The 26,874-nt window shown below is 45.7% G+C and overlaps 1 protein-coding gene and 1 non-coding gene across 2 annotated transcripts; one reads left to right on the plus strand and one right to left on the minus strand.

Annotated features, from left to right (window-relative positions):
- Window positions 1-13,846: 13,846 nt before the first annotated feature.
- Window positions 13,847-13,919, plus strand: TRNAA-UGC (transfer RNA alanine (anticodon UGC)). The gene has a single exon. It is a non-coding gene; the product is annotated as a tRNA-Ala (tRNA).
- A 7,826-nt stretch (window positions 13,920-21,745) lies between these two features.
- LOC147965559 (uncharacterized) lies at window positions 21,746-22,567 on the minus strand. The gene has a single exon (XM_087528233.1). The coding sequence runs from the start codon at window positions 22,423-22,425 to the stop codon at window positions 22,183-22,185; it is 243 nt and encodes an 80-aa protein (XP_087384359.1). The 5' UTR covers window positions 22,426-22,567; the 3' UTR covers window positions 21,746-22,182.
- Between the last annotated feature and the right edge of the window lie 4,307 nt (window positions 22,568-26,874).

A 26,874-nucleotide genomic window follows, 5' to 3' on the forward strand; every position in this document is an offset into this window, starting at 1 on the left:
TAGGGCATATTTCCAACAGTCTCCCACTTGCACTAGAGTCAATAATCTAGTTCACATCGCCATGTGATTAACATTCATAGGTCACATCGCCATGTGACTACCACCTAAGAGTTTACTAGAGTCAGTAGTCTAGCTCACATCACTATGTGATTAACACTCAATGAGTTCTAGGTTTGATCATGTTGTTTGTGAGAGAGGTTTTAGTCAACGGGTCTGAACCTTTCAGATCCGTGTGTGCTTTACAAATCTCTATGTCATCTCCTAGATGCAGCTACCATGCTCTATTTGGAGCTATTCCAAATAACTGTTCTACTTGGAGCTATTCTAAATTGTTGCTCCATTATATGCATCCGTTATCTCTACTCAGAGCTATCCGGATAGGTGTTAAGCTTGCATCGACGTAACTCTTTACGACGAACTCTTTTACCACCTCCATAATCGAGAAAATTCCTTAGTCCACTAGTTACTAAGGATAACTTTGACCGCTGTCCCGTGATCCATTCTTGGATCACTCTCGTACCCCTTGACTGACTCATGGCAAGGCACACTTCAGGTGCGGTACACAGCATAGCATACCGTAGAGCCTATGTCTTAAGCATAGGGGACGACCTTCGTCCTTTCTCTCTATTCTGCCGTGGTCGAGCTTTAAGTCTTAACTTCATACCTTACAACTCAGGCAAGAACTCCTTCTTTGACTGATCCATCTTGAACACCTTCAAGATCACGTCAAGGCATGTGCTCATTTGAAAGTACTATTAAGCGTTTTGATCTATCCTTATAGATCTTGATGCTCAATGCTCAAGTAGCTTAATCCAGGCTTTCCATTGAAAAACACTTTCCAAATAACCCTATATGCTTTCTAGAAATTCTACATCATTTCCGATCAACAATATGTCAACATATACTTATCAGAAATTCTATAGTGCTCCCACTCACTTCTTTGGAAATACCAGTTTCTCATAAACTTTGTATACACCCAAAATCTTTGATCATCTCATCAAAGCATACATTCCAACTCCGAGATGCTTACTCCAGTCCTCAGAAGGATTGCTGGAGCTTTGCATACTTATTAGCATCTTTCAGGATTGACAAAACCTTCCGGTTGTATCACATACAACCTTTCCTCAAGAAAATCGTCGAGGAAACAATGTTTTGACATCCTATCTGCAAGATTTCATAAATAATGCAGTAATCGCTAACATAATTCCAACAGACTCTTAGCATCGCTACGAGTGAGAAAATCTCACCGTAGTCAACTCCTTGAACTTGTCGGAAAACATCTTAACGACAAGTCGAGCTTTCTTAATGGTGACATTTACCATCATTGTCCGTCTTCCTTTTAAAACCCATCTGTACTCAACAGCCTTACGACCATCGAGCCGTTCTGCCAAAGTCTACACTTTGTTTTCATACATGGATTCTCTCGGATTTTATGGCTTCGAGCCATTTATCGGAATCCAGGCCCACCATCGCTTCTCCATAGCTCGTAGGTTCATTGTTGTCTAGCAACATGACTTCCAAGACAGGATTACGTACCACTCTGAAGTAGTACGCATCCTTGTCATCCTACGAGGTTTGGTAGTGACTTGATCTGAAGTTTCATGATCACTATCATAAGCTTCCACTTCAATTGGTGTAGGTGCCACAGGAACAACTTCCTGCGCCCTGCCACACACTAGTTGAAGAGACGGTTCAATAACCTCATCAAGTCTCCACCATCCTCCCACTCAATTCTTTCGAGAGAAACTTTTCCTCGAGAAAGGACCCGATTCTAGAAACAATCCCTTATTGCTTTCGGATCTGAGACAGGAGGTATACCCAACTATTTTGGGTGTCCTATGAAGATGCATTTATCCGCTTTGGGTTCGAGCTTATCAGCCTGAAACTTTTTCACATAAGCGTCGCAGCCCCAAACTTTTAAGAAATGACAGCTTAGGTTTCTCTAAACCATAGTTCATACGGTGTCATATCATCGGAATTACGTGGTGCCCTATTTAAAGTGAATGTGGTTGTCTCTAATGCCTAACCCATAAACTATTGTGGTAATTTGATAAGAGACATCATGGTATGCATCATATCCAATAGGGTCCAGTTATGATGTTCGGACACACCATCACACTATGGTGTTCCAGGCTGTATCAGTTGTGAAACAATTTCCACAATGTCTTAATTCTGTGCCAAACTCGTAATTCAGATATTCATCTCTATGATCATATCATAGATATTTTTATCCTCTTATCACGACGATCTTTCAACTTCACACTGAAATTACTTGAACCTTTCAATAATTCAGACTCGTGATTCATCAAGTAAATATACTCAACATCTACTCAAATCATCTGTGAACTAAGAACATAACGATATCCACTACATGCCTCAGCACTCATTGGACTGCACACATCAAAATGTATTACTTCCAACAAGTTGCTTGCTAGTTCCATTTTACTGAAAACGAGGCTTTCAGTCATCTTGCCCATGTGGTATGATTTGCATGTCTCAAGTGATTCAAAAACAAGTGAGTCCAAACGCTCCATTTGCATGGAGTTTCTTCATGCATATACACCAATAGACATGGTTCGCATTCCTCAAACTTTTCAAAAACGAGTGAGCCCAAAGATCCATCAACATGGAGCTTCTTCATGCGTTTTATACCGATATGACTTACGTGGCAGTGCCACAAGTAGGTGGTACTATCATTACTATCTTTTGGCATGAACATGTGTATCACTACGATCGAGATTCAACAAACCATTCATTTTAGGTGTAAGACCATTGAAGGTATTATTCAAATAAACAGAGTAACCATTATTCTCCTTAAATGAATAACCGTATTGCGATAGACATAATCCAATCATGTCTATGCTCAACGCAAACACCAATCTCGATGGTAGAGGGAGCGTGCGATGCTTGATCATATCAACATTGGAAACACTTCCAACACATATCGTCAGCTCACCTTTAGCTAGTCTCCGTTTATTCCGTAGCTTTTATTTTGAGTTACTAACACTTAGCAACCGAACCGGTATCTAATACCCTGGTGCTACTAGGAGTACTAGTAAAGTACACATTAACATAATGTATATCCAATATACTTCTATCGACCTTGCCAGCCTTCTAATCTACCAAGTATCTAGGGTAATTCTGCTCCAGTGGCTGTTCCCTTTATTACAGAAGCACTTAGTCTCGGGTTTGGGTTCAACCTTGGGTTTCTTCACTAGAGCAGCAGCTGAATTGCCGTTTCATGAACTATCCCTTCTTGCCCTTCTTGAAACTAGTGGTTTCACCAACCATCAACAATTGATGCTCCTTCTTGATTTCTACTTTGGTGTCAAACATCGCGAATATCTCAAGGATCATCATATATGTCCCTGATATATTATAGTTCATCACGAAGCTCTAGCAGCTTGGTGGTAATGACTTCGGAGAAACATCACTATCTCATTTGGAAGATTAACTCCCACTCGATTCAAGCGATTGTTGTACTCAGACAATCTGAGCACAAGCTCAACAATTGAGCTTTTCTCCCTAGTTTGCAGGCTAAGAAAATCGTCGGAGGTCTTATATCTCTTGACGTGGGCACGAGTCTGAAATCCCAATTTCAGCCCTCAAAACATCTCATATGTTTCGTGACGTTTCAAAAAACGTCTTTGGTGCCTCAACTCTAAACCGTTTAACTGAACTATCACGTAGTTATCAAAACGTGTATGTCAGATGTTCGCAACATCCACAGACAACGTTCGAGGTTCAGCACACTGAGCGGTGCATTAAGGACATAAGCCTTCTAAGAAGCAATGAGGACAATCCTCAGTCTACGGACCTAGTCCGCATAATTGCTACTATCAACTTTCAACTAATTTTTTTCTAGGAACATATCTAAACAGTAGAACTGAAACGCGAGCTACGACATAATTTGCAAAATCCTTTTGACTATGTTCAGGATAATTAAGTTCATCGTATGAACTCCCACTTAGATAGACATCCCTCTAGTCATCTAAGAGATTACATGATCCGAGTGAACTAGGCCGTGTCCGATCAACACGTGAGACGGACCAGTCAACGTCGGTGAACATCTTCATGTTGATCGTATCTTCTATACGACTCATGCTCGACCTTTCGGTCTCTGTGTTCCGAGGCCATGTCTTCACATGCTTAGGCTCGTCAAGTTAACCCTAAGTGTTTTTGCATGTGTAAATCTTGCTTACACCCGTTGTATGTGAACGAAAGGATCTATCACACCCGATTAACACGTGATGCTTCGAAGCGACGAACTGTAGCAACGGTGCACAGTTAGGGGAGAACACTTCTTGAAATTTTAATGAGGGATCATCTTATTTACTACCGTCGTACTAAGCAAATAAGATGTATAAATATGATAAACATCATATGCAATCAAATAATAGTGACATGATATGGCCAATATCATATAGCTCCTTTGATCTCCATCTTGGGGCTCCATGATCATCTTGTCACCGGTATGACACCATGATCTCCATCATCATGATCTCCATCATCGTGTCTTCTTGAAGTTGTCTCGTCATCGACATGCAAGTCGTGATTCCCTTGACAAGAACATGATCAATCTCATACATTACATATAACATTCATCACATCCTTTTGGCCATATCACATCACATAGCATACCCTGCAAAAACAAGTTAGACGTCCTCTAATTGTTGTTTGCATGTTTTACGTGGCTGCTATGGGTTTCTAGCAAGAACGTTTCTTACCTACGCAAAGACCACAACGTGATATGCCAATTGCTATTTACCCTTCATAAGGACCCTGTTCATCGAATCCGATCCGACTAAAGTAGGAGAGACAGACACCCGCTAGCCACCTTATGCAACTAGTGCATGTCAGTCGGTGGAACCTGTCTCACGTAAGAGTACGCATAAGGTTGGTCCGGGCCGCTTCATCCCACGATGCCGCCGAATCAAGATAAGACTAGTAACGGCAAGCATATTGAACAAAATCAACGCCCACAACTACTTTGTGTTCTACTCGTGCATAGAATCTACGCAATAGACCTAGCTCATGATGCCACTGTTGGGGAACGTAGCAGAAATTCAAAATTTTCCTAGGTGTCACCGAGATCTATCTATGGAGAAACCAGCAACGAGGGGAAGGAGAGTGCATCTACATACCCTTGTAGATCGCTAAGCGGAAGCGTTCAAGTGAACGGGGTTGATGAAGTCGTACTCGTCGTGATTCAAATCACCGATGATCTTAGTGCCGAACGGACGGCACCTCCGCGTTCAACACACGTACGGAACGGAGACGTCTCCCATGCCTTGATCCAGCAAGGAGGAGGGAGAGATTGATGGAGATCCAGCAGCACGACGGCGTGGTGGAAGTAGCGGGATTCCAACAGGGCTTCGCTAAGCGCTGCGGGAGGAGGAAGATGTGTCACGGGAGGGAGAGGGAGGCGCCAGGCCTTAGATTGGTTTGCTCCTCCTTTTTCCCCACTATATATAGGGCCAAGGGAGAGGGGGAGGCGCAGCCCTTGCCCCTTCCTCCAAGGAAGGGTGCGGCCAAGGGTGGGGAGGATGGACTCCTCCCCAAGGCACCTCGGAGGTGCCTTCCCCCTTTAGGACTCTCCCCTTTTTTTCTCTCTTGGCGCATGGGCCTCTTGGGGCTGGTGCCCTTGGCCCATATAGGCCAAGGCACACCCCCTACAGCCCATGTGGCCCCCCAGGGCAGGTGGCCCCACCCGGTGGACCCCCGGGACCCTTCCGGTGGTCCCGGTACAATACCGATGACCCCGAAACTTGTCCCGATGGCCGAAACAGCACTTCCTATATATAATTCTTTACCTCCGGACCATTCCGAAACTCCTCGTGACGTCCGGGATCTCATCCGGGACTCCGAACAACTTTCGGGTTACCGCATACTAATATCTCTATAACCCTAGCGTCACCGAACCTTAAGTGTGTAGACCCTACGGGTTCGGGAGACATGCAGACATGACCAAGACGACTCTCCGGTCAATAACCAACAGCGGGATCTGGATACCCATGTTGGCTCCCACATGTTCCACGATGATCTCATCGGATGAACCACGATGTCAAGGACTTAATCAATCCCGTATTCAATTCCCTTTGTCTAGCGGTATTGTACTTGCCCGAGATTCGATCGTCGGTATCTTTATACCTTGTTCAATCTCGTTACCGGCAAGTCTCTTTACTCGTTCCGTAACACATCATCCCGTGATCAACTCCTTGGTCACATTGCGCATATGATGATGTCCTACCGAGTGGGCCCAGAGATACCTCTCCGCTTACACGGAGTGACAAATCCCAGTCTCGATTCGTGCCAACCCAACAGACACTTTCGGATATACCTGTAATGCACCTTTATAGTCACCCAGTTACGTTGTGACGTTTTATACACCCAAAGCACTCCTACGGTATCCGGGAGTTGCACAATCTCATGGTCTAAGGAAATGATACTTGACATTAGAAAAGCTATAGCATATGAACTACACGATCTAGTGCTATGCTTAGGATTGGGTCTTGTCCATCACATGATTCTCCTAATGATGTGATCCCGTTATCAACGACATCCAATGTCCATGGTCAGGAAACCGTAACCATCTATTGATCAACGAGCTAGTCAACTAGAGGCTTACTAGGGACATGGTGTTGTCTATGTATCCACACATGTATCTGAGTTTCCTATCAATACAATTATAGCATGGATAATAAACGATTATCATGAACAAGGAAATATAATAATAATCAATTTATTATTGCCTCTAGGGCATATTTCCAACATTACGGAACGAGTAAAGAGACTTGCCAGTAACGAGATTGAACTAGGTATTGGATACCGACGATCGAATCTCGGGCAAGTAACATACCGATGACAAAAGGAACAGCGTATATTGTTATGCGGTCTGACCGATAAAGATCTTTGTAGAATATGTAGGAGCCAATATGGGCATCCAGGTCCCGCTATTGGTTATTGACCGGAGACGTGTCTCGGTCATGTCTACATTGTTCTCGAACCGTAGGGTCCGCACGCTTAAAGTTACGATGACAGTTATTATGAGTTTTATGCACCGAAGTTAGTTCGGAGTCCCGGATGTGATCACGGACATGACGAGGAGTCTCGGAATGGTCGAGACATAAAGATTGATATATTGGATGACTGTATTCGGACACTGGAAGGGTTCCGGAGAAGTTTCGGATAAAACCGGAGTACCGGAGGGGTTACCGGAACCCCCCGGGGGGTTAATGGGCCTTATGGGCCTAATGTGGAGAAGAGGAAGGGGCTGCCATGGCAGGCCGCGCGCCCCCTCTCCCCCTAGTCCGAATTGGACAAGGAGGGAGGGGCGGCGCCCCCCTTTCCTATTCTCCCTCCACCTCTCCTAGTTAGACAAGGAACGGGGAGGGGAGTCCTACTCCCGGTAGGAGTAGGACTCCTCCTGTGCCCTCCTCTAGGCCGGCGCACCACCCTCCCTTGGATCCTTTATATACGAAGGCAAGGGGGCACCCTAGGACACACAAGTTGATCCTCGTGATCGTTCCTTAGCCGTGTGCGGTGCCCCCTGCCACCATATTCCACCTCGTTCATATCGTTGTAGTGCTTAGGCGAAGCCCTACGTTAGTGGAACATCATCATCGTCACCACGCCGTTGTGCTGACGGAACTCATCCCCGAAGCTTTGCTGGATCGGAGCCCGGGGAGCGTCATCGAGCTGTACGTGTGCTAAGAACTCGGAGGTGCCGGAGTAACGGTGCTTGGATCGGTCGGAACGGGAAGAAGACATACGACTACTTCCTCTACATTGTGTCAACGCTTCCGTTGCGATCTACAAGGGTACGTAGATCATACTCTCCCCTCTCGTTGCTATGCATCACCATGATCTTGCATGTGCGTAGGAAATTTTTTGAAATTACTGCGTTCCCCAACAAAAACAACAAAGGCAATAAATACTAAGACTACGGTCGACTGCCCGCAGTCCACCATAGTCTCGGGGACTACACCTAGTGGGTGCACTTTGCGTGCCCCCACCGGTTCTGATCCCACTCGACCGGCCCGCCGAAGTCGAGTCCAAAAAAAAGGCAGAAAGAGAGAAAGTAGAACTCAGACTACAGTCGACTGCCAGCAGTCCACCGTAGTCTCGGGGACTACACCCAGTGGGTGCACTTAGCGTGCCCCCGCCGGTTCTGATCCCACTCAACCAGACCGAGTGGAAGAGACAAATTACCAGTTTGGTTTATACATTCGGCAAAATACAAAGACTACAGTCGACTGCCAGCAGTCCACCATAGTCTCGGGGACTACACCTAGTGGGTGCACTCAGCGTGCCCCCACTAGTCCAAAAATTCAATCGACGCACCCAGTGGGTGTACAGATGCAAAGGTTTTCGGAAAGAATCTTCAGGTAGCATATCCTAACAGAACAAGCGGCGACCAACTAACCTGAACGTTGCTCTGGAGAGCTGAGCTGGCATCATAGGCGGCTTGGCTGGCGTCCCGCACCGTCTTCATCTTCTCCATCATAATGCCCGCCTGGCGTATGGCTTCCCTAGCAGCATTCACCTCGTCCTCTGGGACATGATGGGTCGCAAAAACTGAAGGCGGGTCGACAGAGGCCCGAGCAATCGACGAAGAAGGCAAGGCACTCGACAGTGGCTCCGCGAAGGTAACAGAACCCTGATTGACGTCGCCAGTGTCCTGAACGACTGGTTCCGCCCTCGGCGTCGACTGTAGCGCCTCACTTACAGGAGCTCGCCTATTCTTCCTCGTCAAAGGCCTCTCGGGCTCTTCATCATCATCAGGGAGGTCAATAATGTTGGGAGCTGTGCAAAGTTCAATTGCCAAAATCACGTCACCCAATGATGCACATTGCAGTTGAATCGACCGAATAAAGATAGTATGGCAGAAATCATACCCGGATTAGAAGTGACCGCATCCTCCATCACCTCATCATCATCCCTGTAAGCTGAGGTCCCGGAAATGGCAGCGCTGACAATTCCAAAGTTCGTCCAGTTAAAACAAGAAAAACAAACAGTGCGGAGCGTCGAGTGAATACAAAGAGAGACACTCACGCGGAGGCGACGGGGATATCAATCTTGATCTTCGGCAACGCCTTCCGAGTCCTCGGCTCTGAAACTTTGGGGTGCTTTGGCGCCTTCTTAGTCGGGGTTGGTGAAGAGATCCGAGGACGCTTCGAAGACTGACCAGCCTGAGCAGTTGCCTTGTCGCGGGCACTCGACCGTTCTTGGTCAAGCTTGGATCGCCTCTCCCTGCGAGGGGGCGACTCGACTTCTTCTCCATCACTTGAGTCGTCGCTTCCTCCATCCCCTTCACCATCGGAAGTCCACTCGCCACTGTCGCCGCCACTCGCCTCGCCTTCCAGAACTTGCTCTTGCTCCTCGTTGGGCATTGAATGCATTTCAATAATGGCCTAAAAGAAAGCAAGGAGAGCAAAGTCAGTCGACGCAATATAGGCTGTTGCGCGAGTGAATTCAGATTACAAGCAAAAAACTCGGAATCAGACCTGCTCTGGTGCATGAGACTGGTCGAATGGGGGAACTCCCCTGGCTCCCCTGGGATTGTCCTTGTTCCCGGTAATGCCCGACAGCCACTTCTCCAGTGTGTCGTCGTCGACCTCCTCCAGATGGATCCGAGTGGAGTCTTCAAGACCCGAATACATCCACATCGGATGGTCTCGAGCTTGAAGAGGCTGGATGCGCCGCTGAAGGAAGACCTCCAAGAGATCCATACCAGTGACCCCGTCACGAATAAGCTGGACCACTCGATCGACCAACACCTTCACGTGCGTCTTCTCTTCCGGGAGCACCTTCAAAGGGGAGGGTTTCTCCACTCGGTCCATGGTAAAGGGAGGGAGGCCAGTCGATTGCCCTGGCGTCGACTGGTCTTTACAGTAAAACCAGGTCGACTGCCATCCGCGAACTGAGTCAGGAAGAATCATGGCCGGAAAGGAGCTTTTCCCTCTCGTCTGGATGCCAAGGCCCCCACACATTTGGATCACTTGGGTCCTCTCGTCACTCGGATTAGCCTTTTTCACTGTCTGGGAGCGACAAGTGAAAATATGCTTGAAAAGACTCCAGTGAGGCCGGCAACCCAGGAAATTCTCACACAAAGAAATGAAAGTGGCGCGATAAACGATTGATTTAGGGGTAAAATGGTGGAATTGTGCCCCAAAGAAGTTCAGGAACCCTCGAAAGAAAGGGTGAGGAGGCAAGGAAAATCCACGGTCGACGTGGGTGGCAAGAAGGACACGCTCACCCTCCCGAGGTTGCGGCTCAGATTCCTTCCCCGGAAGCCGCGCCGAGTCGTAGGGGATCGGCCCCCCTTCGGCCAGGTCGTCGAGGTCTTCTTGGGTAATCCTCGAGTGGATCCAGTCGCCCTGGATCCAGCCCTTCGGCAGGCCAGTCCGCGAGGAAGATCCGCCCCGGCTGGTCGCCTTCCCCTTCGACCTTGCCGTCGCCTTCTTTGCCCGCTCCAGAGCCGCCGTCTTCTCCTTCCCCATTGTCGCCGGCGAGACGCGTACGGAGCGGTGATGTTGTGGCAAGAACGAGCGCAGCGGAGGGGTGTGAAGAGGAGAAGAGGAAATGGGAACGCACTGTTCGGGAGACTCCGGCGCAACGCCTTATATGAGGCCGCTTCCGAGTGGCTGACGGGTAGGCCCAGGTAGCTCTGTCAAATCCCGTAACGATCGCGCCTGTGATACGTGGCGAAAAAGGCGGCGCGGGGATTGAGGCGGCTCTGCTCTATCCCATCCGATTACTGCAGCCTCCCCCGTCCCGCGCGCTTCCCAAAATTCGGATCCCACGAAATCTGCGGGCAGCAAACAACTTGTCAGACCAAAGATCTCCTCCGCACCGTCACTCGAAGCCTTACAAGTAAATAAATTCACTCGACGAAGAATTAAGAATGGATCAAGGCGACTGAAAAGGAAGTTGCTGTCATCACTCAGGTCCGTTGATCCGAAACAAGATATGCTCACGGCATGAAAAACGAGTCGGAGAAGTTCTCAACTCCTTCCCCACTCAAACCTCGATCCATCGGGGGCTAATGATGAAGCTATGTACCTAGGGTAGGGTCATGGACCTGTCCCAACTGCCCTACCCAAGGACATCTCTAGAAGAAATCACCTTTCAATCGACTTGGAGGTGTTCCACTCGACAGACTCGAAGACACTCGACCAAGAAGCAATCACTCGACCAAGATCCAACCACTCGACGGCCAGGAGACCTAAAGTCACTCCGCACGCTAACGGTCGGTCATTAAATAGCTTTTATGGTCATCATAGCACTTTATTACTAGCGTTACCAGTAACGCCCCACCTTAATGTACATTGAGCCCTTTGTAACGTGGGCTGGCCGGGGTCCTGGCGCACTCTATATAAGCCACCCCCCTCCTCCGAGACAAGGGTTCGCACCTCTGTAACTCATACTCACATAATCCAGTCGACCGCCTCCGGGCTCTGAGACGTAGGGCTATTACTTCCTTCGAGAAGGGCCTGAACTCGTAAACCTTGTGTGCTTACAACTTCTCCATAGCTAAGATCTTACCTCTCCATACTTACCCCCCTACACTACTGTCAGACTTAGAACCACGGCAGGAAGAGTTAGAGATTCCCTTATAGAACATCTAATATAATCCGGTGTATTGGAGTTACAGTCAGCAGTGGTCCTGGATTATTTTTGTGCGTTGCTTGCTTAGTTATTATGCATACTTGTGCTATTGCGTGTTGCGTAGGAAGAATGTTAGGACAGTTCGGCCGTTGAAGCTTCGAAAGGGTCAATGTGACCAGCTGGCCAGCGTTCGATATGCCCCCCGGCCGTAACCCCGTTCCGACCGTCCGGTGCGATGTTGGCTGCAAGCGCAACGAAATTGGAAAGGAATCGAAGAATCTAGCGTGAAAGGTTAGCACCACACTCTATCGTCCGTTGCTCCATCAACCAACTATACAAGGAAGGAATCATACAGAAAGGGGACAAACCAACGGACGGACAGCTTGGTCTTCCTGCTGTACTGAAAGATACCACGCCGCACTACTGTTGACAGTAACCGGCTAGCTTGGTCGTGAAAGGTACATCGGCGGTAGGAAGACCGCAGAATCTGGACTGCATTTCATGTTAATGAAACGCATGAGAGATTCAAGTCAACAAGAAAATAAGCTAATAGCATGGAATCTAGGCATGCATGCCCTGAACACAAATTTCCCTGATAATAATAGGCATTTCTGCAATCATTTCCTGAGCATTAGTATGTTTTGGTCTGTTATATCTTTGTATTCCCAGTAGCATATAGTAGCACGAAGTTTAACACTATGAGGCTGGCACTATCAGTACAAAGCGGCTGGTTTGCTTATCAGCCGCCAGCAGTGGTTATCGAGGAAGCAGTGTGTGACCCCATGGGCCATGGGAGCCCCCAGCAGCACCAACACTGACAATCCTTTGCCACTGTTGTTTCCTTAATCAGGAGGGGCAAGAAATTGCCAAAAAGCACGATCGCTTCAGCCCCTACTGGTCGGCCTAGCAGCTTAGCTTTCCCAAACGCTTGTGCATGCAGATCGATCGATCAGTCTAAAGAAATCAGGATGGAAGCAGCAGCTCCTCGAATTGACCTCCACTGACTCCCCACGGCTGCACTCTGATGGCAAAAGGGGCCGTCTCCATGTTGTAAAGAAAAGCGATCGCCCAAAGCGCGGCAAAAAGCATGGAGATACGATCGATGGATCGATCGATCGTAGATTACATTACAGGTCGATGGATCCATCGAGCCATCATGCATGCATTCATGCGTGCGTGCGCGGGGGCTCCACCCCGCGGATAAGGACGGGTTATCATTTCATGTAATGCTTGCGATTAGAGTATGCGCATGGCCTTTTTCGTTGGTTAGGGTTTGTGCGTTCCAGTGGAAAGCAAAGCATCGCTGCTGATAAACAAGTAGGCAACGCGAAAAGGCTCTCGTAATTGCGTCCCCAACAGTGCGTGGTGGGCTTAGGTCCCCGGCTTGGTTAGCCGTTGCCGTTTTCGTGTCACTGCCGACTCAGCTCATGAGCTGAGACCGCCTCGCTTTGTGCGTGGACGTACCTAGACGGCCTTGTTTTTGGCCATGCCTCGTCCTCATGGCATGGGACGCACCAACTGCGGCGCTGATGGGTTGGGTTTAGGGTCTAAGATATTTCTTTGCCATTGTTATGCTAAGCAAACTGTGTCGGGGGCTAGGACCGGGACCGGCCGCTCCAGCAGTCTTGGCTTTTCGGCGTCTGAGGTCTGACTCCGAGCTATATATCTAGTGTGAGGATGTCCCCGGAGATGCGGGGTCTGTATGGCTAGGTATCTGTTTGGTGGTAGCATGAGTGCATTTTTTTTCTGAGGCGAGCGAAACGACTAAACTAGCAGTACTTGGAGATTGGAGCTCCATCATTTGGAGGGGAGGTTGTCTCTCCGAAGTTCTCTAGGCCTCAACCAACCCTTTACCAGAGAGTGGAAAGCACAAATTTCAGTGAGATTCTTGACTTCCGACTTTCAGTTTCTGTCTTGGTACAATCTTCATACTCCGGAGTTGACCAAAGTGACCAATCTTCCAAGTAGTCAAGTTCTGTTTTGAAATGTGTATGGCACGCGATTCTGCCGCTGGACCTTGAGGTGCGCCCGATACTGCCTCCAACTCTGAGCTCACTAGGAAGAATTCGAAAACTAGCTAGCCTCTTCTAGTATTATCACAAAGTTCCTTTGTAGCTTAGGCTACATGGAATCTTTTATTATTGAGCATATATTTATCGTGAAATTAACTACGTCAAACTGTGTGACAGTGACCACTTTCTTTTTATATAGCTTAGTTTTCAAATTAAACGCACTAGGGGATGTAGCTCAAATGGTAGAGCGCTTGTTTTGCATGCGAGAGGCACGGGGTTCGATCCCCCGCATCTCCATGTTTTGTCTCTAATTTTGCATTCTCTCAGAGGTATAGTCTTTTTTTAGGGGTTCTCAGAGGTATAATCTCTTTTTTTTTATCATTCTCAGAGGTATAGTCGTCTCTTCGTTTCAGGTTTTTTTTGTTCAAGAATCGTCTCTTTCGTTTCAGGTTTACATTGAAAGCCCGGTGTGGATCATATTCGACCCCTCTTTTCTTGTAGTACATCTTTAACCTACCTTCAAAGCCCAATGAACAATATTCAGGAGCTCCTATTCAGCGCTTCAGGCGCGAGGGAAGTTCCCCGGCGCCCACGCGCCAGCGATGGTGGGACGGCCCATATACATGATCGCATTTGATAAAAAAAAAGAACAAAAAGTAAATGGGAAAAAAGGAAAAAACAAAAAATCATGAATTAAAAAAAGTTCATGGATTTTTAAAAAGAGGTTAATGAATTTGAAAAAAACTTGATCAATTTAAAAAAATCATCAAATTTGAAAAAAGTTCACCAATTTTAAAAAAAATCATCGAATTTGAAGAAAGTTCATCAAATTTGAAAAAAAGTTCATCCATTTCAAAAAAAATTCATCGAATTTGCCAGAACCTTCTATAAAATTCTTCGATTTTGCACAAAAAAGAAATAATAAGAAAAGTAAAGAAAGAAGAAAAGAGAGAAGTTGTCACAGCAAGTGTTGTGGTCGGGTTGTTAGTGCAGTTTATTGGGGACAGGAGATGCCTGGTTGGACTCTCCACATGTGCGTTAGTTTTTTCTGTTTAGATATAAATGGAGAAAAATAGCTAAACGGGTCAGCCCAGCTTGGAGGACTTCAGGCGCCCGTTTGCAAAATGCACAGTAACAGATGCCTGAAGCGCCAAATAGGAAGCGCCATCATATTCAGCCCCTGCTTTCTTGTAGGCCATCTTTTGTTGGGCCTAGTTCTGCTGTGTCCTTAAGTGCACGGCCCATATCAGAAATTAGGCTGACCTCTCGCTCGGATCCTTATCCTCCTCTCCATCATTACTTAGCCCCTCCTGTTTTAAATACAAAGGAAACCATAAAACATACAATTCGCATCTATAAAAAGAAACTATCTCTTTTCTACTCCCTCCGTTTCTAAATACTTGTCTTTCTAGAGATTTCAATAAGTGACTACATACGTAGCAAAATGAGTGAATCTACACTCTAAAATATGTCTATATACATCCGTATGTGGTAGTCTATTTGAAATCTCTAAAAAGACAAATATTTAAGAACGGAGGGAGTAGAAAATTGAGTGCATTTATGCCTCATGTTGATGATGCTTACTAATTCAAACGAATGTTCACTTGACCACTCGACCCATAAAAGAAATTAGGCATTCCAGACCGGACAAACAAATTGTGCAAATGCTAGGAATTGCCCATTTGACGCTTTATAGCGCCTAGATACTGGCAACATTCCTAGGTAATGGGCCGTCCCATTCAGAGGTTTGCATTTTTGGTGCTTGAAGCTTCCACCAACTGGTTTTGTGAAGCTTCAGACTGGTTTTGTTAATCTTCTAGAAGCTTTCAACCATTATTTTCTCGTTTCCTTGTTTTTGGTCTTCTGCATGCTTTTTTTATTTCTTTGTTTCATTTTTGAGAAAAAAATTCAAAAACACCACGAACAATTTTCATCCTCCCTCAATAGTGGTTTATAGGCCCTTTAGTATTTTATGCTAAATTTTGACCATAGTTTTAACAAAAAAAATGTTAATGCATGTCATAAAAAATTGTATCGTTGGATTCATATTAGAACATAGTTTCCATAATTTTTCCTATGTATAACCTATATTTATTAGTTAAAATCATGGTCAAAATATGACCCTAAATACAAAGGGTCTAATAAACCAGGATGGAGGTAGTATTTGTGAACTTTTTTTAAAATGAGTAAATATTTTTAAAATTTGTGAACAATTTTTATATTCATAAATATTTTTCAGATCTGCAAACATTTTCCAGAGTCATGAACTTTATCAAATGAATGCTAGATTTTTGTTTAAAATCCATAAACTTCTCTTAAAAATTCATGGTATTTTTTCAAATTAGTGAACATTTTTTACAAAATCATGATTTTTTTAATTATTGAAGATTTTTTAAAATACACAAACATTTTCTCGTTCCACAATTATTATATAGAAAAAATATCAGCCGGGTTTTTTAGACAGCAAAGTAGCTCAAAAGTAAGAAAAAAATTGAACCAACATGCAAGCGTGAACTGAAAAAAATGTGCTAGCGAGCGAGTGAGCACAAGCTTGCGACCGCAAATGAGTCATTATTAGGTCGGGCCGTCTAGCCCTGCGCGAGAGCCATGTTATGATCTGGTGCAAAAGTCGTTGTGGAGGAGCTCCCCAAATGTTATGTCTCGCCCTTTGTGGCCCCTTAGTGAGTGATACATAGCGCTCGCGTGCAGGATGTCCTGAGCTAGTCGGCCTAAAGGTTCTTCTCCCTGGTCAAAGGGTCCATTGCTCTTTGTCACTTTTTTCCTTTGTCGCTCGTTCCCAGCCTTGTTTTGCCGCACGCCCGTAGCTCGTCCCCATTCTTCTTCCTGTGCAGGTTCATTTTCATCATGTGTTGACTAGGTCTAGCTTGTGGTTTGGGGGTTTTCTTCTTCGATTCTCATCTGTGTTTCGCATTCCTTGGTTTTGTTCCAATGGTGGTGTGTTTCTTCTTTGTGCGGTTTATGATTCTAATGTTTGGTGTTCTCAAGGTACATAGTGGAATCAAGAGATGTGTGATGCAATTTTAAGGTAGTTTACATCTAATCCTCGTGCCTTTGGTCGATATGCTACCTTAAGGTGTTTTTCATTCATTCATTTAATTTTTTTACAAAGATTCATTCATTTACATGGCCTCCGTATGTTTTGTTTTGCAGGTTTTGGTTGAGCAGGAGGATCGATTTGATTCTTGTATAAGTACCAATTCTTTGGATGCTTTCTATATGTTCACCAATCACCATGCCTGGCTGTGTTACTTTCCATCTTAAAAAAATATAGGTAACACTTGCTTCTCATTGTATGTTTTTATGTGGTTCACAAATTTGATAGCAGTATATTTGGGAGATGGCTCTCCTCTCTTCTATTTACAGATTTGCGAACATTTTAAAATTTTGGATCATTTTTCAAATACATGATTTTTCTAATTTGCAAACATTTTAACAAATTCTTGAACATTCAAAAATTTGTGAACAATATTTCCAAATTTGTGAACATTTACAATTCATAAACATTTTAAAATTTGTTAACATTCTTAAAATTTGCGGAAAAAAATCACATTTAGGAACTTTGTTCTAATTAATGAATATTTTTAAAATTACAAACATTATTTAAACTTATGAACATTTATTTAATTCAGTAGCATTTTTCTATATAGTAGCGCTACTTATCAACAATAATAAAATAGTTTTTAGGAGAAACAAAAATTGCATAAAGGTTTCTGATGGTGTTTTGACGAGGGGGTCTTTCATCACGTCGTCTCCTGGCCTGTTGGGCCAGGCTAGGACACTCATGTCGGTTCAGGAGTAGGCCACACTGGGCGGTCCATGATGCGTGTACTCCAAGATGTCGGATTCGTACGAGACTGTGTTTCCTCATGCATAGCCGACTCCCCTAGTGTCTATATAAATGGGGCAGGGTGAGAGCAAATAACAAAATCAAGAGTAGATCACATGTACTTTGTACTCAGCTCAACAATAAATACAAACATGACGTTGGTTGTATCTTCTAGAAAGGTCCGAATCTGGATAAAACTTCGTATTTAGACGCTTAGCTCAGGATTTCCTAACCCGAGATCTGCCGGACCCGTCAGTATGTGCCATAAATTGTTTTCTGTTGGAAAATATAATGAAATCAACTACTAACGTAAATGATTTCCATGGAAAAAAATTGTTTTCAATGAACTCATTTCTTCTGTCCAATAATTGTTATTATTTCATGAGAACAACTTCATTTTCTCCAACCATGTTAGTCATGGAACAAACCAGCTCGGTCTATTGAGAAGAAAGAAAAGAACTAACCATGAAGCAAAACAAACACCAACCGCATGCGTCATGGGCTAGTATTTTTTAACACAGTACATACACAAGTGCTCATATATACACTCATTCACTCATCCTTATAAATATATATACACACACCCTACCCCTTTAAGCATCTCCGAGAGACTGAACCGGCATATCATCTTAAGATTGACGAAGTCATTAAAAGTGCCTTGTAGTCAATGATAACGTCTCCTCCCACTGAAAGCGCATCGCCGAAAATTCTGAAATAAATCCAGAAATAAATGCGAGTATCAAGGCTTGACCCTTACTAGGTTGGGGATACCACTAGGGCTGCAAAAAAAAACTCAAGGCTCATGAGCAACTCTAGATCGACTCGAAAAGAAATGAGCTAAGTATGAATGCTTTATATAACTCGACTAAGAAACAAGCTAATCTTGAGCCAACACTGACTCGCTCAATTTTAGCTCGATAGCTTGATATTATATAATTATATTACATAATTCTGATATATATTAAAAAGAAATGGGGTAATTTACTATTATATAAATAATTAAAAAATCATTACCACATATGTTGTTTATGATTTTCTCCATTTTACCCACTACCAAACATGGAGTTTAATTATGCGCGGAGAAAATTTAACTGCGATATGGTATGTGGTCAGCCATATATTAAATATCATGTTTTTTTTGCTAAAGTTTTAGAGCAGACGCACTTTTGTTTTCTCCTCTTGCTAATTCCGTCTGTGATCTCTTGCGATTCAGCATTAGTTTTCAGTTGAGAAAGAATAAGTTAAATTATTAGGGATTTTATCATTTATGTCACTAGTTGTGTCTCACGACTCAGTTTTGCTATTAAAAATTACAACTGCTCAAAAATATCATCGTTCTGTGAGATGTTTGCTCAAAAATGCTATTAGATACCGAAAAAATGCCATTGTTTCATTAGATGTTTGCTCAAAAATGTCATTAAACACCATTACTATCAGGTCAAACCCGTTGACCATGTTATATGAACAAAATACTCATAGAACCACATGTTCGATCTCTTTATCCCACAATGACAAGTGTGGGCCCCACTTATCAGGAGTAAGAACCGAATAAGTTTAGAGGAAAATAAGAATGTTATTGGGGATCGAGTGGAACCCACACTTTTTATCATAGTGAGATAGAGGGAGAGTTGGCATCTTGGTATATGAGTATTTTGGTCATTATAGCATACTAAACGGGCTCTGAGCTGGAAGTAATGGTGGCTAGTGGCATTTTTGAGCATGTGTCTAACAAAGCAATGACATTCTTGAGCAGTTAAAATTTCTAATGATAAAACTGAGTAGTGGGACACAATTGATGGCATTAATGATAAAAACTTAATCATATAATGGTTTCTTATGTTGTGTTATGGCTTACCTTGTTTGAAAATTTGTCTAAGATTATTAAAAAAACATCTTATTTCACTCGAAACTAGCTCGAGATCATTACAAGATGGGTATGAGCCATTTTCTACAACTCGACCTTGAGTGTCGCTCAATTTGTGCTCGCTCAAATTTTAGTATCAATTGAGCTAAGCCTAATTCAACTCGCTCGAACTCAATTCATTTATAGTTGTAGATACCATTGTCTATCTAAGCATCCAACCATAGAATGATGCGAAAGAAAGAAAAGTCGGACGCATGAAGGATACCGCTCGCACATCTTAGAGCATCTCTAGCAGATCCCATAAAAGCGGTCAAATCTTCGTATTTACAGTACAAGCTGAAGAAAACACCCCGAATAGATCTTGTAAAACAGCATATCGCGTAAAAAAAATTGCAGGCTCCCCTATATTCGATCTCCCATCCATCATACATGGAGGATTTCAGTCGTTTCTAGAGGATCTTGTAAAGCCGGTCAACGCTGGAGTAGGGGGCCTCGCGACGCCGCGCGCGAGCAACAAACAGACGGAGGAGCTCGCCGGCAGCCGGCGGAGCACCGTTGGAGCACGTGGTGGGCCGGAGCGTTGCTGGAGCAGGCAGCAGGCCACATCAGGCGGCAGGCCGAAGCGGTGCCGTTCTGGCCGGCTGGAGTTCGAATTCGTCCATGCGTGCGTCATGGAGAAGAAGCGTGAGGATAAAAAAAGGTTTATGCTACGGTTTATGGGATCTGTTCTGTTTGATGCCTCGTGGTACTGCAAGTTCGTTTTAGAAAGATATATATATATATATATATATATATATATATATATATATATATTATAGGTTATACTTTATAGAATCTGCTAGAGATGATCTTAAGCGATATATATCACTGCCCGAGAAATTCTTGGCTTTTCGGATATGTACTAGCTCGTTTTGTGGATCGCCAAGGGAGACGTATACGCGAGCACATGATTCGTCTTATCTACCCAAGTGATTCATGGATGATCGAAAGCGTCACCATACCACATGCAGTCGCCGTGTCGTGTCGCGCCGTGCCGTGATGCTTTCCGGGCATGGGAACAAGAACAAACAATGTTTGCTTTCATGATAAAAAAAAATTTCGAACCATGCAGGAGAGATTATATTAAAGAAAGGGGGATAAACAACACGACCAAGGCTTTCCTTAAAACGGATTGCAGTGAGTCCGAACTGTGAATTACACCTCATTATCATTGCCCACCAGATTAAGTAGGGTGCTGGCTCCTGCTCCTCACGTCATCGGTCATCGGGAGCAGCTGAGCGCGCAGGATGGATGTGACGGGGCAATACAGCCGGAACTGTAGGCACGCGGAGCAGCCAGCGTTTTCTCGCTGCCGCCCACGTCCGATCCACCTGCGATCCAGAGTAGTACTTCCCGGCGATTTGTGACATCAGAAAGGCCCGGAGCTTACGGACGAACTCGATGGATTGGATGGGTTGATGGAAAAAGGCAGAGCAGGTTCTCACTTTCTTCTCTGGAGTAACAACCCACCCCGATGTGCCGTCCTTGCTACCCCGCTCCTTCCTTCTCCATGACGAAGGGGCTGTTTGGTTTTAGGACTAGCATTGCCACATTTTGCCAAATATTTTTTACCAAACTTGATTAAGGTTAGTTCATCAAAATAAGAGCCACAAGTTGGCAAGTCTAAGAAAATCTTGCCACACTCTTTGTGTGTATGCCATGTGGGGTTCAAGTGTGGCTTGCCTAAGATATGGCTTGAACCAAACACTCACCTAAGTTGGTCAAACTTGCCTAACCTTAGGTGTGGCAATTTTTGGCAAAGTTAGTCACAAACCAAACAGCCCCGAAGAATCATGACTCTTCGCTTCCTCCGTCGTCAAGGCTTTGGTTCATTGCACAATTCAGGCCAAGTGTGAACGACTCCTATATCTCTACTACAAAAGAAAGAAAAAACCTCTCGTGTGACAAGGCTTTGGTTCATTGCACAATTCAGGCACCCGCAAGAGAAGGAAGAAGGACGAGGAATTCAGACCAACCATTGATCCGCCTCTCTTTCTTCTTTCCTTTTCGTCTCAACTCAGTGGCAACGTTCCCACCATTTTCTTCCCGGCGCCGATGCCGAGATTGCCCGCTCTCTTTAAACAAGTTACAACCTTTTGTTCGCTAATGGCGACAAAACGAGTACGGGTATCATTATTTTATGGCCTCTACACTAAACGACTAGTGCGATGCACATGACCACTGACGAGCATAGATGCACACGTGGCTGAGGCAGCCGAAGAAAAATGCTCATGCCCGGAGCAACAACCGTGCATACCAGAGGTTGCAGTTGATCGTGAAGCCTAAGAGGAAATTGCAATAGTCCACAATTGCACCCTCGCCATATCAAGCGTCACTTTCCCGAACTGAGCACTATGACGGGCACTGGAAACAAAATTGAATTTTTTTTTCATTTTTTGCGGGGAAATAGGGCAAACAGAATTGAAGTTGCACGCCAACATACTGCTCCATGAGCTCATGATCTTCCCGGCGTCATGTCACTAATCAGGAGGAGCCTTCAACTATCTAGTGACACCTACATAAAAAGTTGCGCGTACTTTTCCTGCCATTCGAATTGCGCTGCAGATGAGCAATCGCCGAATGCGAAGCAAGAATTTCACCCGTAGCGCAGAGATTGTAGACTGCAGAGATTGCACTTCCGGTTCACCCCGAAACATTGCAGCTCCTAATAAACTAACTAAAGCACTAATTAAAGAAGCACACAGACACAAGAACCACGACCCCTAGACCACCAGCTTGCCTCCATACGCAGCCCAGCCCCAAGGCCCGCAGCACAATCGAGCTCCTAGCGAGCGAGCGCGGCATCTGCTTCATGCTAGGACCAAGTCGGCGGCGCGGCGACCGTCGTCGAAGTTGAGGGCGTAGCTGAGCGCGTCGTAGTGGAAGTTGAAGCGCTCCCGTCTGCCGCCGCCGCCGCGCCACCTGCGCCGCTCCGACTGCAGCCGCCGGATCCCCGCGCGCAGGCGCCAGTACAGGCCCCGGACCAGCTTGCTGCTCCGCCCGCTCGCCACCGCCACCACCCCGGCCTCAACGGCCGCCACCACAGTCGCCATTCTCTTTGCGCGGGTACGGTGGGTGGGGGTACGACCAGACTGCGCTGTAAGCTAGCTAGAGCGGCATGCTCTCCACTCTCTGTGCTGTACAGTCGTAGGTTGCGCGGCGCAGGCAGTGTGGTGTGGGCAAGAGAGAGAGCGAGGATATGGTGTTGATGTGGTGCGGGGAAAGCGTATATAACGACCTCCCAAGTCGGAACCTTTTGCTCCGTTACGCCATCGCCTCTCTGGCTCTGCCTGCTTCGGTTCATGTCCTGGGTCCAGTACTAGTACCACTCCACTTCGCTAGCTAGTACAGTAGGCAGGTATAGGAATCTTAGCCAAATTTCACCGTAAAACTTCTACTGGTATGCGTTGGACGCTTGTCCTCCCGCTGATTTCTGAGAGGAATTTCAGACTTATCACTGACAGGATACCTGCTTAAAACCTTAAATCTAGTACTAGGTCAAAAAAAATCGGATACAGTAACCCTGCACTTGGAGCAGCAAATTTTACTAGATTATAAATACTGGGAAGTGGCTTGTGGAGGCTTTGTGATTGTACATAGCCAGCAGTGCTTGGATTCGACCTTGGGTGCAGCTGTGTACTCTACACACACTGGGGCCAAAAGACATGCGGTGGGAGCACTGGGTTCGGGACAATGGGTCATGGACTGTACCCGTGGGTCACATGGGCGCACTGAGTGAGGCACAGTGGCGGGTGTGGATTCGAGAGACCCTCTGCGGCTTGGGTTCACGGGCCGGCGTGCTCGTGCTTGGACTTTTACGTCGGCGTCAGCCTTCAAACCAGCGGCAGTGGATACCTGCCACGCCATGGAAATTCTCGAGATAAGATAAGAGGTTACCAAATAGTGAACTCCGACGTGATCGCTGCAGGTTTTTGGAGCAGAGCCGCAGGACAGACTGCGCTGGGCTCTTAGTAGGAGTATTGATTGATAGAGCCCGGAACAGTTGGCGGTTGAAGAATCATCCCGTGCTGTGCAGTGCAGTCCTGGCGTCTATTGATTGATATGGCAGGTCAGGTCCATCTTGGGGCACTCTTCCGATAATTGAGAGGGTGTCAGCTCAGCTCAGCGTGTTAATGCACGAGTCTTCTCTGTCAGAGCAATGGGTCCGTCCTAGATAGAGTGATACTGTAGTGATAATCTTGGGGCGCAGTAAAATCATTGGTGAGCTCTTAGACCAAGGTGCCTAAAATAATCCGGGCAATTGTCTTGTCACATCCTCCTCTCAACGGACGCATGTATTTTCTACTACTCCTACTTGGGAGCGCAGAGATTGGTTTGACAGCCCTAGGGGAAGAGCCTTGTGAGTAAAGAAAAACGGTCATTTGTTTCGGTTTGTAAGGTTTATTTGTCTAGCTTGAGGAACCGGGGCTAGAAGATCGTTACTGATGAATCATAGATACATTGTAATCATCTTAGGGGAGGAGGGAGTACTACTTTTGTAAATAAATATATAAGATGTTTTAGGGGAAGAGGAGTTGGAGTGCTCCACCCCTGTATGAGTATTAAATTTTAAAAAACAAAGCAGGACATTTAAAAAAATCTGAAATTTGGAGATATGAAATCAAAGTGCCCAATATACTGCCGTGTAAAGTTTCGAGAGAAAAAAGTTACCAAGGAACGTACTCTCAATGAAAAGACAAAAAAGTTCCGTATAGAGAAAAAAATTGTTTGGATGGATTGTAGGTCGACATTTATTTTCTTCTCCACGGATATATTTTCTGATATTTTTTCACGAAACTTCGCATGGAAATAGATTAGGCACGTTTGACTTTCCAAATTTTTAATTTTTTGATTTGCTAGGTATATTTTGAAATTAATTGTTGTATGGAGGTGTGGAGCCGTCATGAGCTCTTGTGTCTCTAGCGCAAAATAAGTGTCTCAATTTTAATACTATAACTTTGTGCTAGAATTAGTACAAAGTTGAGACATTTATTTTGGAACGGAGAGAGTATTTTTCAAGTGTTGCAATATTTGTATACGAGTGTGGAGCAACCAGATGCAGCAAGATGAAGTAGCATTGTTATTCCGACTTCAATTTGAGGCAAGAATGTTGGTCCCTTGGCGACGAAGGGATACTCGCCGATTCCACGCCCAACTCACCCAGCCATTGACTCCACTATTATTTCTACACGCCAAGTCATTGACCCGTCCTCCTACAGATACAGATAGGAGCATTCCCGATTCTCGAATTTAGGCCACTCCAACTCCAAAGATCAAACATCACAGTGCGCAGCGTAGCTTTCTCCATGAGGCATCGCGGGGGGCCATTCAGAAAAAGAACAAAAGAAAAAAGAGAAATGCGGATCTAGTGCCAATCGATAGCCATATATACGCTTTTAACCGAAGCACATGATCTTATCCTCGCAGGCTCCGAACCCTGCTTTCGTTTCGATGGTGGAGGGAGGGATCGTGTTCTTCCCCACCGTCCTCTGTCCAGGGATAAAATGAGCCAGTGGGGAAAAGAACAAAAGGATGGAGGATAATTTCCGGATCACGGATCGGATCTCGCTGCCAAAGGAATCGCGGAAAACAAACCACCTTTTTTTTTTGGAATTCGGAAAACAAACCACCTTCGCATGCCGTATGTTGAGCGATGAGTGTGACGGCGCACGGCCGTAGGATAGGAAGCTGTTTGGCACGTCGTCGGCCAGGGGCCGGGGGCCGGGAGGAGGAAACGGCGACGCTGCTTTTTATGGCCGCCGGCCCGCGTGGGCACCTGCACCTGCGGCTAGACGTGCGGGAACCGGGACCCGGCGGATAGACGGATGGCTCCACCGCCCAAATCCGTTCCCACGTCTGGCTCGGCCTTCCAACGGCCCGCTCCCCGACGTCCAAACATGCCTCGACCCTGTGTAGGCCTCGCTGCCTCGAACTCACCGCGGCCGTGGGTCGGCAAAAGTCGCCACTCACAAGTCACAAGTCACAACTCTACTCTAGAGCACACGACTAGTACTGTGCTACGGTGAACTATTCGACATAAACCCTGGTTTTGGTTTAGGGTATGAAAATGATACGTAGTACTCCTACATGACAGTGGTTAAAGATTAATTAATGTAGCTCTCAGGGATACATGAAAAGTGCAGCAAATGTTGGTGAGAAGCAGCAGACTGGTCCAACACTGTGCCTTTTGGCACGTTCAGAGTTTCAGACTAGTCCAGTCTCTGCGTTTCTTACCAACAAGCAGGTGTAGCCTTTGGCCCAGCACGAAATTGTGGAAGAGTTTTATCGCACTGTTGGGATTCCCTATCACTTTCTATCATCCTTGTTCAGGTTCTTGTCCCGTCAGCCGCTGTAGCATCAGGAGAATATGGCTGTTCACAGCAAATGTGACAAATGCTAATGTCTCGGTTAGTTTGGCCCTCTCTCCCGTGGGATTTTTTTTCCAAAACTATCATCTTTTTATAGCTAATTCGGAAACTATAGTATCCATTGTCAAAAAATCAAAACCATGACCCCGTCGGTCTTGTGGTGGCCGAAGAGGTAGTTTTCGGCCCGAATTTGGCCGAAAATGACTTTTCGTCCAGCAGTTGACCGAAAAGGGCCAACTGGGCCGAAGAGGTGGCGCCGGTGGCGGGCCGGCCGTAAATAGTAGCTTCGGCCTACGCGCGACCGAAATAGGCCGTTTTCGGCCAGCCCGCGGCCGAAGAGGTTTTCGGCCAGGCCTAGACCGAAAAGGTCTGGATAAGGTCGGGCGCGTCGTCTCCTTCCTCCTGGTCAGCTCGCCTCTGTTTCTTTCTCTTCCTCTCGTTCTTCTCTTTAGAGCTCGCTACCCCGAGCCGATCTCCTCCAGTTTGCACCCATTTTCACAACCAAGGCACATAATAGATAGATCGTAGCATTCTCCACCGGCCTATGGTTTTTTTTTTTGCTATGGGATAGTTTTTTGTGCGTTTGGGGAAGGAGCCATGGTGGGGTGGAAGAGGTGCGGTTGGGATGGAGGTGGTGGTGAGGAGAAGCAGTAGCTGTGGAGGAGGAGGTGGTGAGGAGGAGCAGCAGCTTGGGGGTTGACCGGAGTTGATCCTCCGGTCATCGAGTGGGCGGCGCTGCCGTTGTCCGGTGGTGCAAGTACTTCGCGAGGTGGCCGGTGCCACTGACTGGAAGAGACACACGCTTCGAAGGTATAACCATGTCGTCACTATTTTTCTCTAAATTGTATAGTTTATTAGTTAGTGTTAATATGTTTGTGGTGGCATTTTAGTGCATAGTTAGTGTAACGGATAATATTAGTGTTCGGTGTGATTAATTAGAAGATGACAATGTCTGACACGTGAAAATGTCCGAATCAGTAAATTTGACTGTACTGCGGCGCTAGTAATGTTCGATATAATGAGTTGGGGGTTGATCTTAGCGAGTTTAAAAATGGCGTCATGACACTAGCAGATCCGGACACACTGGATATTAGACAGTTGAAGTACTGGTTGACAACTAGTTTCGGGCTGGAT

The sequence above is a fragment of the Triticum urartu genome, chromosome 6A (genome assembly GCF_056163025.1).
Source record: "Triticum urartu cultivar PI428250 chromosome 6A, HENAU_Tu73, whole genome shotgun sequence".
NCBI lineage: Eukaryota > Viridiplantae > Streptophyta > Magnoliopsida > Poales > Poaceae > Triticum > Triticum urartu.

Coding starts and splice junctions, on each gene's coding strand:
- LOC147965559 (XM_087528233.1), bottom strand. CDS start 22,425: ATGGCGACTGTGGTGGCGGCCGTTGAGGCCGGGGTGGTGGCGGTGGCG.